The sequence below is a fragment of the Pantherophis guttatus genome, chromosome 14 (assembly GCF_059756535.1).
Source record: "Pantherophis guttatus breed Tessera chromosome 14, ASM5975653v1, whole genome shotgun sequence".
NCBI classification, from domain to species: Eukaryota; Metazoa; Chordata; class Lepidosauria; order Squamata; family Colubridae; genus Pantherophis; species Pantherophis guttatus.
Window position 1 is genome coordinate 382,414 of NC_142076.1, and position 13,766 is coordinate 396,179.

Here is a 13,766-nt window from a genome sequence, read left to right on the forward strand (position 1 = left end):
TGCAAGATGAAGACTTCTATTTAAATTCTTTGTGATGATGCAAAATTCAGCAGATATGAATGATTGCTTCCAGATCAATCTGAGAAAAATATACCTTCCACTATAGGACTCTCATGCCTGTAGTGCATGAGTGCATGAGGGAGAATAGATTCAAAATCTATTACTTTGTCATTAGCACTAGCCAGCTACTCATGCTTAAGAGCTTTCCATTTGCTCCATCTATTAAGCTGATTCAAAATTTGAAGCTAGTAAATGATAAGGAACATCGAAGGAGATATCTTCAGAGCACCAAAAGCCAAAGAATTGTGATGATACGTTAAATAATCCGAGCTGTCAAATACTTGGGCAGTATTCTTTCCCACGTATGCCTTATGAAACAGCAGGACAACAGCATTGCTCTGGACAGGATTTTCTCATCAAGGACAAACAAGAAGTGTGCATACAAGAGATAAAGCAAACAACCTCAGAATCAGCTACTGGGCTAGATGTTCATAAGGGAATTGAAGAGATGTGCATTTGCTTAGATCTTTGGAAGTACCCCCACCCCCCACCCCCATGAACATGTGACGTTGGTGTGGCTAGAAATCAGTCTGAATTGATCAAATCCTTCTATTCTTTTTGCTGGGAATCAAAGTTTTGCTGCTGCTGCTGCTGCTGCTGCTGCTAAACTCCAGATGCCAAGACAGATTTTGAAAAAATACATTTAAATTGCTTCCACTCAAAACTGAGAAACTCCAGTGGAAAGGTAGCATCTCCGTGCATTGGAAATATGATTGTATTGTAATATAACCAATTAGGGCACAGGAAGGGGACAATAAATGCAGGGTCATCTTCAAACAATAATGGTGCAATGATTTTCTACATAACGGTAAATTTTGACACCTGTCCATTTAGACATAATCCGTTTAGCACTGTTATCTTTCCAAGAGTCAATGTGGCTTTTGTAGTAGAATTTTGAAAGTATTACAGATAACATCATCAATAATTGTTAGGGTGGGGAGGAGATATTCATATTTTTAGAGAAACTTCTGAATTGAGATTCCAATGGTGAGAGACAATGCCAGAAGTGCCCAGCTGAGTGATGTGTTTACGGCTGATGCTGCATGGAGAAAACAAAGAGAAATCAAGATCTGTTCCTTGCATTTTAAGGGACTTGAGTTCTTTTAAGACTATTACTCAATAAAAGCTCAGATTCAAGACCAATGGTTAGATCATGCTCACAGTACAAAGTCATCCCATCAAGTTTACTTGTCCTTGTTCATTGTTTATTATGGAATAATATAAAAAGTTACTATGGCTGGATTCATAGATCATGTAGAATCATTATGTGGTTTTCTTCTTTAGGGTTTAAGGCAACAGATGAACTGATCCTTGAAGCTTGCAGCTCATTGTTTATGGATAAGCATGATGACTGAAGTCATCCAAACATTAATTTATCAACAAATTATAATTACCATATGTGGTTTAGTGCAATGAACCAGGCAGCATTATAGCTAGGGTTAACTAAATCCATGTCTGGCATCCTGGCTTTTAAAGCAATAGCAGGTTTTATCCCCTTTCAGTTTTAACCAACATGAAGGTCTTGTCCCAAAAAAGTGAGGGAGAACTAGACCTTTGATCCATAGTCATGCCTCCTGTGTATTATCTCAGTTGTTTCTTGATATCCCATTACAGCCTAAAGATAATCTTCTATATGTAAGCTCATATCACTTTCAATGATCTGGAGGTTCTTCATATTTCTCCTTATAGAAGGGTGAAAAGAAATTACAGATAAAGATTTATATGACAGAAAGTATTGTTATAACTTAAAGGATGTTGTTTGCATTTCAGAAACCAAAGTTGTTCTTTAAGCATTCACCTGAGCACAGGTGGGTTTGCAAATAAGTAAACAACATGGCTGTCTCTGAACTCTCTGTTCCGAGTGTTCAGATGAGAGAAATGGCACTTGAGTGGAAATGAACATGTGAGCTAGTGCTAGTGTTAACACTGATAAAAAAAATCTAGCAACCATCTCCAAATCAAAAACAGAAGTGTGCCCCACCTTCAATTCCACTGGAAAGAGCATGAGGAAAAATCACTTTAGAACTTTGTCTACAGTACATAGACCAGAGTTTCTCAACCTTGGTAATTCTAGCCTACATCTCTAATACTTCCTGTTGATCTTTCATTGAAACCCTAATTAGATCTGACTTAGATTAGCTTTATGAGGTTGGTCAATCACTCTTGGTCATGCGCAGGTAGTTCCCACAGCTGTCGATGGCGATTCAGAGCCCCAAACTATGTGAGGGACAGAGAACTGAGTGGAGAATTATATTTGTATTCCGACCGGTTGACAGTGTGGAGGCGGATTAAAGTACAGGGCAGTCCCAGAAGACATATATCTTCATCGCTACCCATTCTCAAGGCCTCACACAAGCTTGGCCACAAGAAGCCAATGTGAACAATGAACAAGCTTTTCTACTTATTTGTATGTCAGAGGCACCTGCCAACACTGAAACACCTCTGGCCATTTGCCTCCTCCAGTGTCTCCTCTACAGATCTCGGAGGTGACGTATAGTTACCTTTTAATGAAATTGAATGTTTCTTCGCCCAGCTAATATTCCCAGAATAATAATGGAAGCCTCATTTTTCAAAGCTAGCATAGAAACTCTAAACACAGCATCTCTGTGTCCTGAGGAAAATCTATTTAATTTCATCTCAGATCTCATGCCAGAATTACTCCATTTTCTTTACTGAAAAGTTTCACCCTCCTCTAAAACAAAGGAAATTTGAGAAATGATTAAACCCAAATACATACCACTTAATGGTTTCACGTGAATGTAGCCATTTGGAGTTGGATACGATGGTGGTTTTGTTGGTGGAGCTGCTCTGCTGCTTCTCTGGATGGCTGTAGCTGCCTTTGAGGTCGTTCGATTTGGGGAGGGTGGTGGAGGAATAGCTGTCTTGGGAGAGGTTTTTTGGGAGTGGAAAGTCGTTTTGCTTGATGCCGTTGGCTGTTTGCCTGTAACTGTTATGGGTCTTTTGCTGACCAACGCTGGCGTGGGCTTAGGTGGTGTTGAAAGCCTTTTAGAAGATGTTCTGGTTATACTGGACATGACAGAGGTGAGGTAAGTTCTGGCTGTGGTTGTATCTGCACCAACAGTGAAGTTTATGACAACAGTGGGTGAGTGAAAAACAGTTACATTGAGACCAGCAGTTACATGTCCAACTGTAACAGGGCTAGGAAATGTTGTGTCATTGTTTGTGGTGTTGCTGTCAGAAGCTACTGTTGTTTCAACAGAAGGGATCACATTGCTACTTGTTGCATTATAATGGAAAAGAGTGTCTTTGATGGTATCATTTGAAGTTACTGAAACATTATAAGAAATAGCTCTGGTTTTGGAGGTAACAACAGTAGTGGAATCTAAGGGAGTGGTAGTAACAAGTGGGGCACTGACTGTGCTATTAGAATCTGTTGAAAGTTTACTCAAGATGGTTGTGTTGAAATATCTTGCAGTGCTGCGGAATAATGTTTCATTTGAAACAGCCGTGATATTTAAGGAAGTGGTGGGGACAACAGTGGCAGAGTCTGTTGATACAGAAGGAAGGTCTGTTCTACTGGCTGGGCCATTATTGAAATAGGTGGCAATGGTAGAGATGATAGGGACCGGTGTGCCACCAGTTTCATTTAAAGTAGTAGTGATGTTCAAAAAGGGGACTACAATTTCAGTTGGGACTGAAACAAAGGACTTTGTGGGGATGAAAGGTGCAGCTGTGCTATTAGCTGTGGCATTGCTAGAATCTATAATAGGTTCATTAGAAGTTGTGTTGATCCCTCTTGCAATGAAAGGGGCTGGGATTCCACTTACAGGAAAGTCTGTTCTGTTGGTTGTGGCACTACTGGAATCTATTGTAATTTCAGTGGGAACAGGTGTATTTCTTACAGCTGTAGGAACCATTGTCCCAGCCATAGTATTATCTGAATCAGCTCTAACACTGGAAGATATATTGGTGGGGAAAGCATCCTTAGGCACTCTATCAGAAAGAGTTGTTTGTGTATTGTTAATGGAAGGAGAGATTTCATTAGTCATAAGAGTGATTTTGAAGACAGGAGTTGAATAGGACTCAGTAGCATCTCTAGAAACAAATGGGTTCAAATCCAAGGAGGCAGAACTAGTGGTAGAGGTAGTAACATTGATGTTGCCTGGACTAGATAAGGTTGATTCCATGATTGGGGTAACAGGGGAGATGGCAGTTAACGCATCGTCAGATTTTGTACTAAGAGACATACTTGACACGGTGCTGCCCATAGAAGTGGAGAACAGAGATGCCCTGCCTCCAACCAGGCCAATTCCAAGGGAATCCAGTTCAGACTGAAAGTTGTTCTTGATCCACATGGCAACAGAAGGATGGTTTTCAACTTCTTTCAGGTCAGGCAAATTAACACCAAGCAGATCTTTCACATCCTGGACACTGAGTTTCTGTAATATAATTGCAGTACCTTTGATGATTCAGGAAGTGTCATCACTACCAGCTTTTCTGTTAATGATTATTTCTTCCCCCAAATATTCTACATTCCTTTTATCCAGAAAGCATTATAAATACAGCTCTCATTTACATAATACACTTGAAAAATTTAAAACACTTTTAACATCTTCTCCTATTCCACCTTGGATATTGATAATCTTCTGAAGCCGCATGATGAAATAAATTGTACCAAGGAGCAAATTAGGGAAATATCCTTACAACAGATTCACATCATCCTTCACACCCAGGAGCCCTTCAAAGATGCTGGATATGTTTTTGTGTGACTCTTGCAATAGTTTAATCTGTTCATGCAAGGCCCTCAGGATGACATTGCCAAGGATGAGAATGCCATAAAATGATTTTAGATAGGTCTTTTTTGGGGGGACTGGAGAATCCCTTTGCTAACCTTGACATAATCTTGCCTAAAGCAATATATGACACGATGTCAGAACTAACCTTTACTTCTTCCGGATTTAAATTAATAAATGTATCAATATCCATATCAACATGGGATCTAGCCAGCTTTTTCAGCTCTTCGACACGAGCTCCCCCTTAAAAAGACAAAAAAAGAGTTAGATTTCTGTGGGAAAGGTAACATCGTATCCTTCTTGATAATCCTTCTTGAATCCAAGCAGATTTAAATAAAAGGTGGTTAAAGTTGGGGTGGAAGACGATGTGTCCAGATGGGTTACAAGAACTTTCTATACCTCTCTTCCAAAACCTGTAAGATTCTACATTTAATAATTTTAATATAATTAACAATGAAATGTGAATAAATCCATGCATGTTAATCCATTACTCCCATCGTATTTTCTTCTTGTCTAATCAATTTCCTATTCCCATGTTCTCAGAGTTTGATTTGATCATTGTCATTATCCATTTTAGTCTTTTTGAAATGTTTCTAGAAATAGTATTGGATGAAAGACAATGGAAGCCCAGTCACAAAAGCTGTTAGAGATTAAACAATGGATTTTTGTAGGAAAATAGGGCCTGAAGGACATTTTGGGGAATGCATCATATAATTTGTGAATAGTATGGATATCATGCTAATAGGGATAAAATGACCGTTAGCTGTGCCCCCATGTCTGGATTATTAAAGATAAAGTAGGAGAATTAATTCTGGAGGAAACAGCAAGAAAGGAAGCACCTTAATAGCGTATCAAATGTACCTAGATATGGCTGGATAAGAGGATAATAGGCACGTGTTCCTTCTTGGTTGGCAAATGCAGTGTGGGCCTTTTGGTACAGGGTATCTTTCTTCCCTTGGGCACAAGTAGAAATATCTAGCTTCTCAGCATGCCTAAGGAATTTAACATGTAAGAGATCAGACTTAGTCAATGAGATTCTAAAAAAAAATCCAGGAACATTTTTGAAACATTTAGAGGGTACCAGGTTAGAGAAAGCTGAACCTACAAAGCATCTAAATCAGAATAAAGCCAGAAGGATCTTGGAGCAGCAGCGAAATCTGGCCGGATCTATCGCGCAAACTGGTAGCACCGGCAGCGGGAGGCTCTGCCCACCCGCCAGGACATCATTACGTCCCGTTTTTGACCCTCTGAGCATGCACAGAAGAGGCGCACTCTTGCTATGCTCGCATGCTCTCACATTCCCTAACCGGTAGCAAACGTAAGTGCATTTCACCGCTGCCTTGGAGGTCTTCTAGTCCAACCCCTGCTCAAGCATTATGCCTATATAGCACTGTCCAGTCTCTATTTAAAGACCTCTAGTGATGAAGCACCCACAATTTCTGAAGACAGTATTACACTGGCTAATTGTTCTCACTGTTAGAAAGTTTCGCCTTAACTCCAAATTGCTTCTCTCTGCTTCTTTTCCTTCTTGGAAAGACCTCTGGCTTGACGAGGCCTCCGGCAACAAAACGAGGCCTGTAAGGCTGTGCACGGCCCTCCAGGCCTCCTTTTTCATCAGCAAAGCACTTGAAGATTGCATCCTGTTTTCAAAAACCCTTTGCTGGTAGGAACAGAGCTTCAGAGGGACGCACCCGCTCCTCCCAAGCTCTGCTGGTGCCAACAAAGGCTTTTTACAAAGGGCTGCAGGAATGCAATCTCCCTGAAGGCTTCGGCAAGGAAACAGCAAATGGAGGGAAGGCTTTCCCTCCATTTGCCTCCAGGCCTCAATTCACAGAGAATAGAGGCCTAAAGTGCAAGATCACGCAAGATCAGTAGCACGAGATCTGGCGCTACTGATCTCGCACAATCACAAGGTATGTTCTCTGCAAATGCACCGAAAGTCTGAAGCAATGAAGCAGGCAATGAAGGGGAGGTCTTAGCAAGGTGAATCTCCACTTCAGAGTGCCTGTGAAGACTTGGCCTGTGTGTGTGTGTGTGTGTGTGTGTGTGTGTGTGTGTGTGTGTGTGTATAGGTGGGTGAATGTTGCAGAGCCTCTGCGGTCATTCGTAAGGGCGAACAACTGCTGTGGTGCTGCAATATTCATAATTTTGGGACTTGCTTGTAAACACTAGGGGCTGCTTATCACATAACTTTGAACATTCACTAAGGGAATGCTCGTAACCCAGGGATTACCTGCCTAAACTTATGTATCATTTAGTTCCATCTTCTTAGAATAATGAAGAATAAGAACAGCCATATGTTGGCAATCACTCAGAGAAAGAACAGTAGGGTGGATGATCTTTCAGTAGTAGTGATGCTATTGTGTTTTCGCTTTGTACTGGTATGTTTTATATTGTCTTTTTTCTATGTGAGCAGCCAACAGCCATATTTACTAATTAATTTCCTTAGAATACCTGTTCCTCACTTGGGTCATCCTTCTTTAGAATAGAATAGAATGAGCTGGAAGGGACTTTGGAGGTTTTCTAGTCCAGCTCCATGCTCAAGCAGGAGAACCTATTCCATTTTAGATAAGTGATTTGCTAATTACTAATAAGTAGATAATCCTACTTGCTAATTGTTCCCCAATCATCTTCAATTGTAGTTTCCAGACTGAGCCCAGGAGTCATTCAAAATTTACTCCTTCTTTAGTTAAGCCCCCTCCCCCCTGCCCCCGCAAAAAACAGCAATCTACCTAATGGATGCTGGATTGATTTCCTGCAGCTGATCTTCATCCAGAAAGCACAGGTATTTGCCTCCCAGCATGTCCAGTAAGGGACCAGTGAGTGAGCCTCCCAGTTCCATATATCTTGCAACCAGTCGCCTGAGCTGCATGAAAAGAAGTTACGTTTTAAGAAAGGATGCATGTCCAGAGCAGTAATAAGAGGTGAGGCTGGTAAATATCTAGAAAAAAATGCTGAAGAACTTACGTGGTCTAAGAAATGAGATAAAATTAAATTTTGATATATATTTTTATTCAAACTGACACATTTGGTCTACAGAGCAAGAGGTATCTAAAGACCATTTAACATTTGTATAATAGGTAATATGCATCAGGGGTGAAATCCAGCAGGTTCTGGAGAACCGGTAGCAGAAATTTTGAGCAGTTCAGAGAACCAGCAAATACCACCTCTGGCTGGCTCCAGAGTGGGGTGGGAATGGGGATTTTGCAGTATCCTTCCCCTGCCACGCCCACCAAGTCACACCCACAGAAACGGTAGTAAAAAAAATGGAATTTCACCACTGATATGCATCCATATAAGAATGCCACAATTTTTCTGTAAAAAGGTAAAGGGGGGGTAGTCAGAAAAGTGATACACTTAAAGTACACCTCTGGCTTAAAATGAAAAGCAAACAAAAAGCCTTTGCTGTTACTAGTTCACAGCAATTCTGTTTAGCCATTAGATGGCCCCAGATGGAGAGATCCGTTTGATACGCTACCTGTGGCATTTCCCATGCACCATCATTTGGATTCAGAAGAGCAGCCAGGGTGTCACTGGAAGTGAGGTTCCAACTGCCAATCTCGTCTGTGCTGTACTGACGTGAGAGGAAGCCAAGCAGTCTCAACTGATCTTCTGGAATCCCATCAGGGTAGCTCTAAGAAAGGGGAGCAGCCTTTGTTAGTAAATAGGTTTCATTAACGACCATGTAATAGGCCGATGCTCTATGGATGAGCAAGTTGGATTTTGAAGAAGCGGGATCAAAAGAGACTTTTGAGTTTGGTGCTGGTGACAAATGGATCATAGAACAGCCAAAAATCCCACTTGTGGCACAAATGACATTAATTCCCCTGTTTTGGACACACTATGCAAAGACCCAGTTTCTTTGAGAAACCTATAATGCTGGGAAAAGAGGAGAAAAGAATGACCAGCAGCAAGGTGGATGGGCTTCATTACAACTTCAAGAAATATGCTACTGAGATACTTCAAAGCCCAGATTGAGGGCAGATCTTCTAGAAAATATGTATTTAGTTGCTAAGAATTGAATGGGGTTTAATTAATCGACATGGTGGGAAAAAGAGCACACGGCTAGAACCGTCTTGACACTTTTTTGGAGGGAGAACCCGGGGGGAGGGGGGGAGGAGAGAAGGACTACAAAAGTAAAGTAGGTGTTTCAAAACATGACCAAGGACAGATCGATGTGTCAATGTTGTCTGCTTAAAGTCTCAATTAAAGTTTGTAGTAAAGAAACGGAGGCAGCTCAGCAAGTGTGCCTTAAGAAACCAACTAATAGATGAGGACTGAGTTTTGCTTGCTCACTTCCCAAGATTCTACACCCTGAGCCCTTTTGTCCTGGTGGCCTATTGCTTAAGAGACAGACCGACTTCTTTCTTCCTTCAAGGCAGAGAGTGGGTGGGAATGAAGCTTTTCTATGTTCTCTTCAAATACGGTGAACCTATTAGCCTAAGCCCATAAACTGCAACCAAGACAGGTAGAGTACGATAATTTTGTTCTCCATTCTGCTATTCGATGCCTCAGTAGACTTTCAAGCACTCTGTTGAAACATACTTCTGCTGTGAATCTTCAACTATTCTTCTCTTGAAACTTATTATTGTAGATATTAAAATAAGAACAGTACTCATTTTATACTGAGTATCATTTCTAAACTGGCTTTAAAATGTTGTTTTAAAATGAATATAGTAGAATTTTGAAAAATTACTTTTTAAATCTTATTGGCTTATTTATTTTTTGCTATATGACTATCTTGATAGCAATTTTAATTTAAAAATTAATTTAAAAATATTCTTTACATTTTCTTCTTAAGCTTAATGTGTCACTACATGTTTCACCACCAAATTCAACACTAGAGACCAGGGTGTCCTGATGGGAAGGGTCAAAAACATCAACACGGGGGCTGTGACCATGCAAAGTCCCAACCCTTCCTTATATGCATCATGTATGCAAGGCATGGAAACATGGGATGAGTGTGTCAACCCAACAACAATGTCAGTTACCATTTCAATTATTGGGACCTCCTCTGAAGACATTCCTGGTATACATCAGGCCCTCCTCAGTCCGTGGGCCACTCACCTTGTCTAACTTCTTTTTAACTATGGCCAAGTAGTCATTTGGGAGGGGCTGTTCAAGCAAAAGACCCAGGTTGGCCTTCACAATTTCATCACTCAGACATGCATCCAACTGCTGGGCACTGTCGTACCGAATTATGAAAAGCGGATCTTCTAGGCTGCTGCTGGTGATGGGAGCAGACCGGCAAGCTGTGGGAAGAATTCACAGGGAAGAAATCATCTCTTTTTGAGCAGATTTTGGGAAAGGAAGACTCCTGAAAGTCACAATTCTTTGGCTCTGTTGCTCCAATTTCCAATTCTGCCAGGTCTCCTCCTGTCTCAGTGTCTCACCTTTCTTCAAGTCACCCAAATGTTTCCTCCTCCTTACTCATGGTTTTCCACCAAATTCCTTTTTTTTTTTGGCTGTCCTTCCCCTGAATTTTAATGTACATGGTAAATAACAACAAACATGCTACAAAAATGATAGATTAACGCTGTAATTGATCACATGATGGTTTGAAAGATTTTTATGATCCAACCGTAGCACCAGCCAAGCCTAGTTACAACTACCTCCCCAATTATTTTTAAGGAAATACCTATATACGGATAAGTGCCCAGGGTGGGTGGGTGGGAAGGAGAATTTTTAAAAAGTCAGAATGGTGGCCACAACTGAATAACAGAAACTCAGTTCCTTCTTGCATGCATTGTGCATGTGATGCACATAAAGGGGGAGGGTTTTGATTGCACAACTGCAGTGACCATCTTGACTTTTTTGTGGATGTCCCTCCTACAGTTCTCCCACTCTTTGAGCCTTTCCAGCTCTCAATCTGTTAAAATCTGTTAATATAATTTCTCTGGCCTCCTCTATCCTTCTCTTTGCCCAGCACAGCAGCTGGTCCTAGCTTTTTCCTCAGGGATATTATCCTCCATATTTCATTTTCCTGCGTCTATTCTGTTCCAGCAACACTGCTTCTGATGTCCTATGAGAACTTCCACAAACATCATTGCAGGAGCACAGCTGAGGGAGAGAGGCTGACTACAGATAAATTTCTACCCATAATATTAGCAAGATGTTAAAAAGCTATCTGTCTTTACAATTTATTATGACTGAGAAAAAAATAGTAATGCTAGCTAAGTATTGAAGAATATGCTGAATGACAAAATGATATGAGTTCACTAAACTATATAACCAGAATATTACTGTACATTTTTATTACTTAGGCTATTCAAGCCCCCTATTTTCCAAGAGAATACTTTTTTAAATTCAGTGCATTTTAATTGCTTATGCATTTATTTTTATATTGTGCTTCCAACTCTCACAGGATTATCTCCCATTCATGTCTGTATCAGAGGTGGTATTCAGCAGGTTCTGACCACTTCTGGAGAACCAGTAGCGGAAATTTTGACTAGTTCGGAGAACCGGTAATTACCACTTCTGACTGGCCCCGCCCCCATCTATTCTCTGCCTCCGGAGTCCCAGCTGATCGTGAGGAAATGGAGATTTTACAGTATCCTTCCCCTGCTATGCCCACCAAGCCATGCCACACCTACAAAGCCATGCCCACAGAACCAGTAGTAAAATTTTTGGAATCCCACCATTGGTCTGTATGTGTTTGTGTATGTACAACAGACAAAGAGGCCAATTTTTTTTCTCCTTACTTTCAGTTGCCCGTTTAGTTCTAGGAGAGGAAGCTGGTTTAGATCCAACCGATTTTAAGAAGAGGATTGTTTTTGTCTTTGGAAAAGCTCTTTGGCTGCTGTATCCATCCATCACCTTTCTGAAGAAGATCGTCCTTTCTTCCTGAGGAACAGAACATCCATTGGGACAACACACATTTTTTTTTTAATGAAGAGAGATAGTTTGGTGTAATGGCTAATGTATCAGGCTAAAAACCTGGAGACTATGAGTTCATGTCCCACCCTCGGCATGAAGCCGGTTGGATTCTCTTTCAGCCTGAGATAACAAAGATTAAATGGTGACCACTTATGTTTCATGGTCGTAGCTGCCATCTTGACTTCAGGGTGCAACCACAGCACGCAAGTTCATCCGCTTCTCCTACCTTGTTAATGGAATCCCAGATAATGTGATTTATGTAGAAAGCAAGAGGCCCAAGGTTTTCAAGGGTTGATTCATCCCAGGAGGCAGGAGATCTGTGTCACATGGAAATAGGTGTTAGATACTGATGATGTATAATATTATTGCACAGGATACAGCTCATAGCCAGCAAAGCAAAAACTAATAATTAGGTAAATGTGCAATTCTGACTCTGAAGTTATTTTGAAAGATCTATTTTTTTTTTGTTTTTTCTCATTTTTTTTTATTGCAAAAGTTTTACAATTACATTTTCACCCCTTTTTTCACCCCCCCACCTCCCTCCCCAAACTTCCCGTCCTCCCTAACCCTCCCTAACCCTCCCCCCCCAGACTTCCCTATTATGTACTCATAACTAATAACACTGATATATATACCTGAACCCATCCCTCCCCCTATATAATTTTCCCTCTTTATCTCTTCACATTAAGATATTTCTAATACATTGTTTTCAAATAAAAGCTATTTGGTACTTTCTAGTTTGGTATTTGTTCTGAACATATTCTATCCACCTTTTCCATTCCCATTCATAAGTCTCTTGTGAACAATCTTTTAAATATGCTGAAATCTTCGCCATCTCTGCAAAACTGGCCATCTTCAAAGTCCATTCCTCGATTGTAGGCAAAGCTTCATTCTTCCAATATTTACCTATCAACAATCTTGCTGCTGTTATCATATGCAATATTAATTTTGTTTCACCCCGTGTGAAACCCTTAACTATACCCAATAAAAACAATTGTGGAGAAAATTGAATTTTTTTCTTCAAAACATTCTGCATGACCCACCATATTTTTATCCAAAAAGCCTTAACTTTCCTACAGGTCCACCAAACATGATAATACGTAGCATCCAAACATTCACATCTCCAACATTTTGGCTGAACATTAGGGTACATACATGACAACTTTTTAGGATCTAAATGCCATCTATAAAACATTTTATAAAAATTTTCCCTCAAATTCTGCGACTGTGTAAATTTAACATTCTGAACCCAAATTTTTTCCCATGTTTCCAACATCACTGGTTCTTCAAAATTTTGTGCCCACTTAATCATGCAATCTTTAACTAATTCCGTTTCTGAATCCCTTTCTAGCAAAACATTATAAAGCCTTTTAATATGCATTGGACCTTTCTCTCTTATATGTCTAACCAATTCTTCCTCATGCAACATAATACCAGTTTTTTGGTCCTCTTTCCATCTCAATTGTAATTGATTATATTGTAACCAGGTTAAATTAATCCCTTCGTCCAACAGTGTCTGCAATGTCTTCAGCTGCCATCTGCCCGCATCTGTAAAAAGAACCTCTTTGTATAAAAACCCCCCGAGTGACATTATATTTGTATTCCACAAAGTATGACCAAGATCCAGCCATAGCGGTATTTTATAATCCCATTTGAGTCGGTGCTTCTTCCAAACTCTCATCAAAGAGTCTCTAAGTATATGACTTTTAAATACTTTATCAACTTTGTCATCATAAAATAGATAAGCATGCCATCCAAATTCAAGATCAAAACTTTCTGCATTCAATATTCCAGCCTTTTTACTTCCAAACCAATCACTTGTTAAAGTTAAAGCTGCTGCATCATAATATAACTGTAGGTTTGGAAGTTTAAGGCCTCCTCTTTCTGGAACATCTTGCATAATTTTCAATTTCACTCTCGGCTTTTTCTCGTTCCAGACAAACTTATTAAGTCCAGTTTGCCAAACTTTCAGTTGTTTATCACTTTTAAGCACCGGAATCATTTGAAACAAAAACAGAAATCTTGGCAAAATGTTCATCTTAACTGCTGCTATTCTTCCAAGTAAAGACAGTTGCA

The 13,766-nt window shown here is 40.2% G+C and overlaps 1 protein-coding gene across 2 annotated transcripts in view; it reads right to left on the reverse strand.

Moving 5' to 3' along the window:
- Positions 1–753: 753 nt before the first annotated feature.
- LOC117667369 (uncharacterized) overlaps positions 754–13,766 on the reverse strand; it is a 79,941-nt gene continuing 66,928 nt past the window's right edge. For both annotated transcript variants that reach the window (XM_087878701.1, XM_087878700.1), the window contains 9 exons: positions 11,917–12,007; positions 11,516–11,657; positions 9,882–10,066; positions 8,293–8,448; positions 7,547–7,680; positions 5,676–5,806; positions 4,963–5,057; positions 2,798–4,460; positions 754–1,099 (listed from right to left, as the gene is read on the reverse strand). In XM_087878701.1, coding sequence (XP_087734827.1) covers positions 1,017–1,099; positions 2,798–4,460; positions 4,963–5,057; positions 5,676–5,806; positions 7,547–7,680; positions 8,293–8,448; positions 9,882–10,066; positions 11,516–11,657; positions 11,917–12,007 — 2,680 coding nt within the window. In that variant the 3' untranslated portion in view covers positions 754–1,016. The remainder of the gene's footprint in view (positions 1,100–2,797; positions 4,461–4,962; positions 5,058–5,675; positions 5,807–7,546; positions 7,681–8,292; positions 8,449–9,881; positions 10,067–11,515; positions 11,658–11,916; positions 12,008–13,766) is intronic.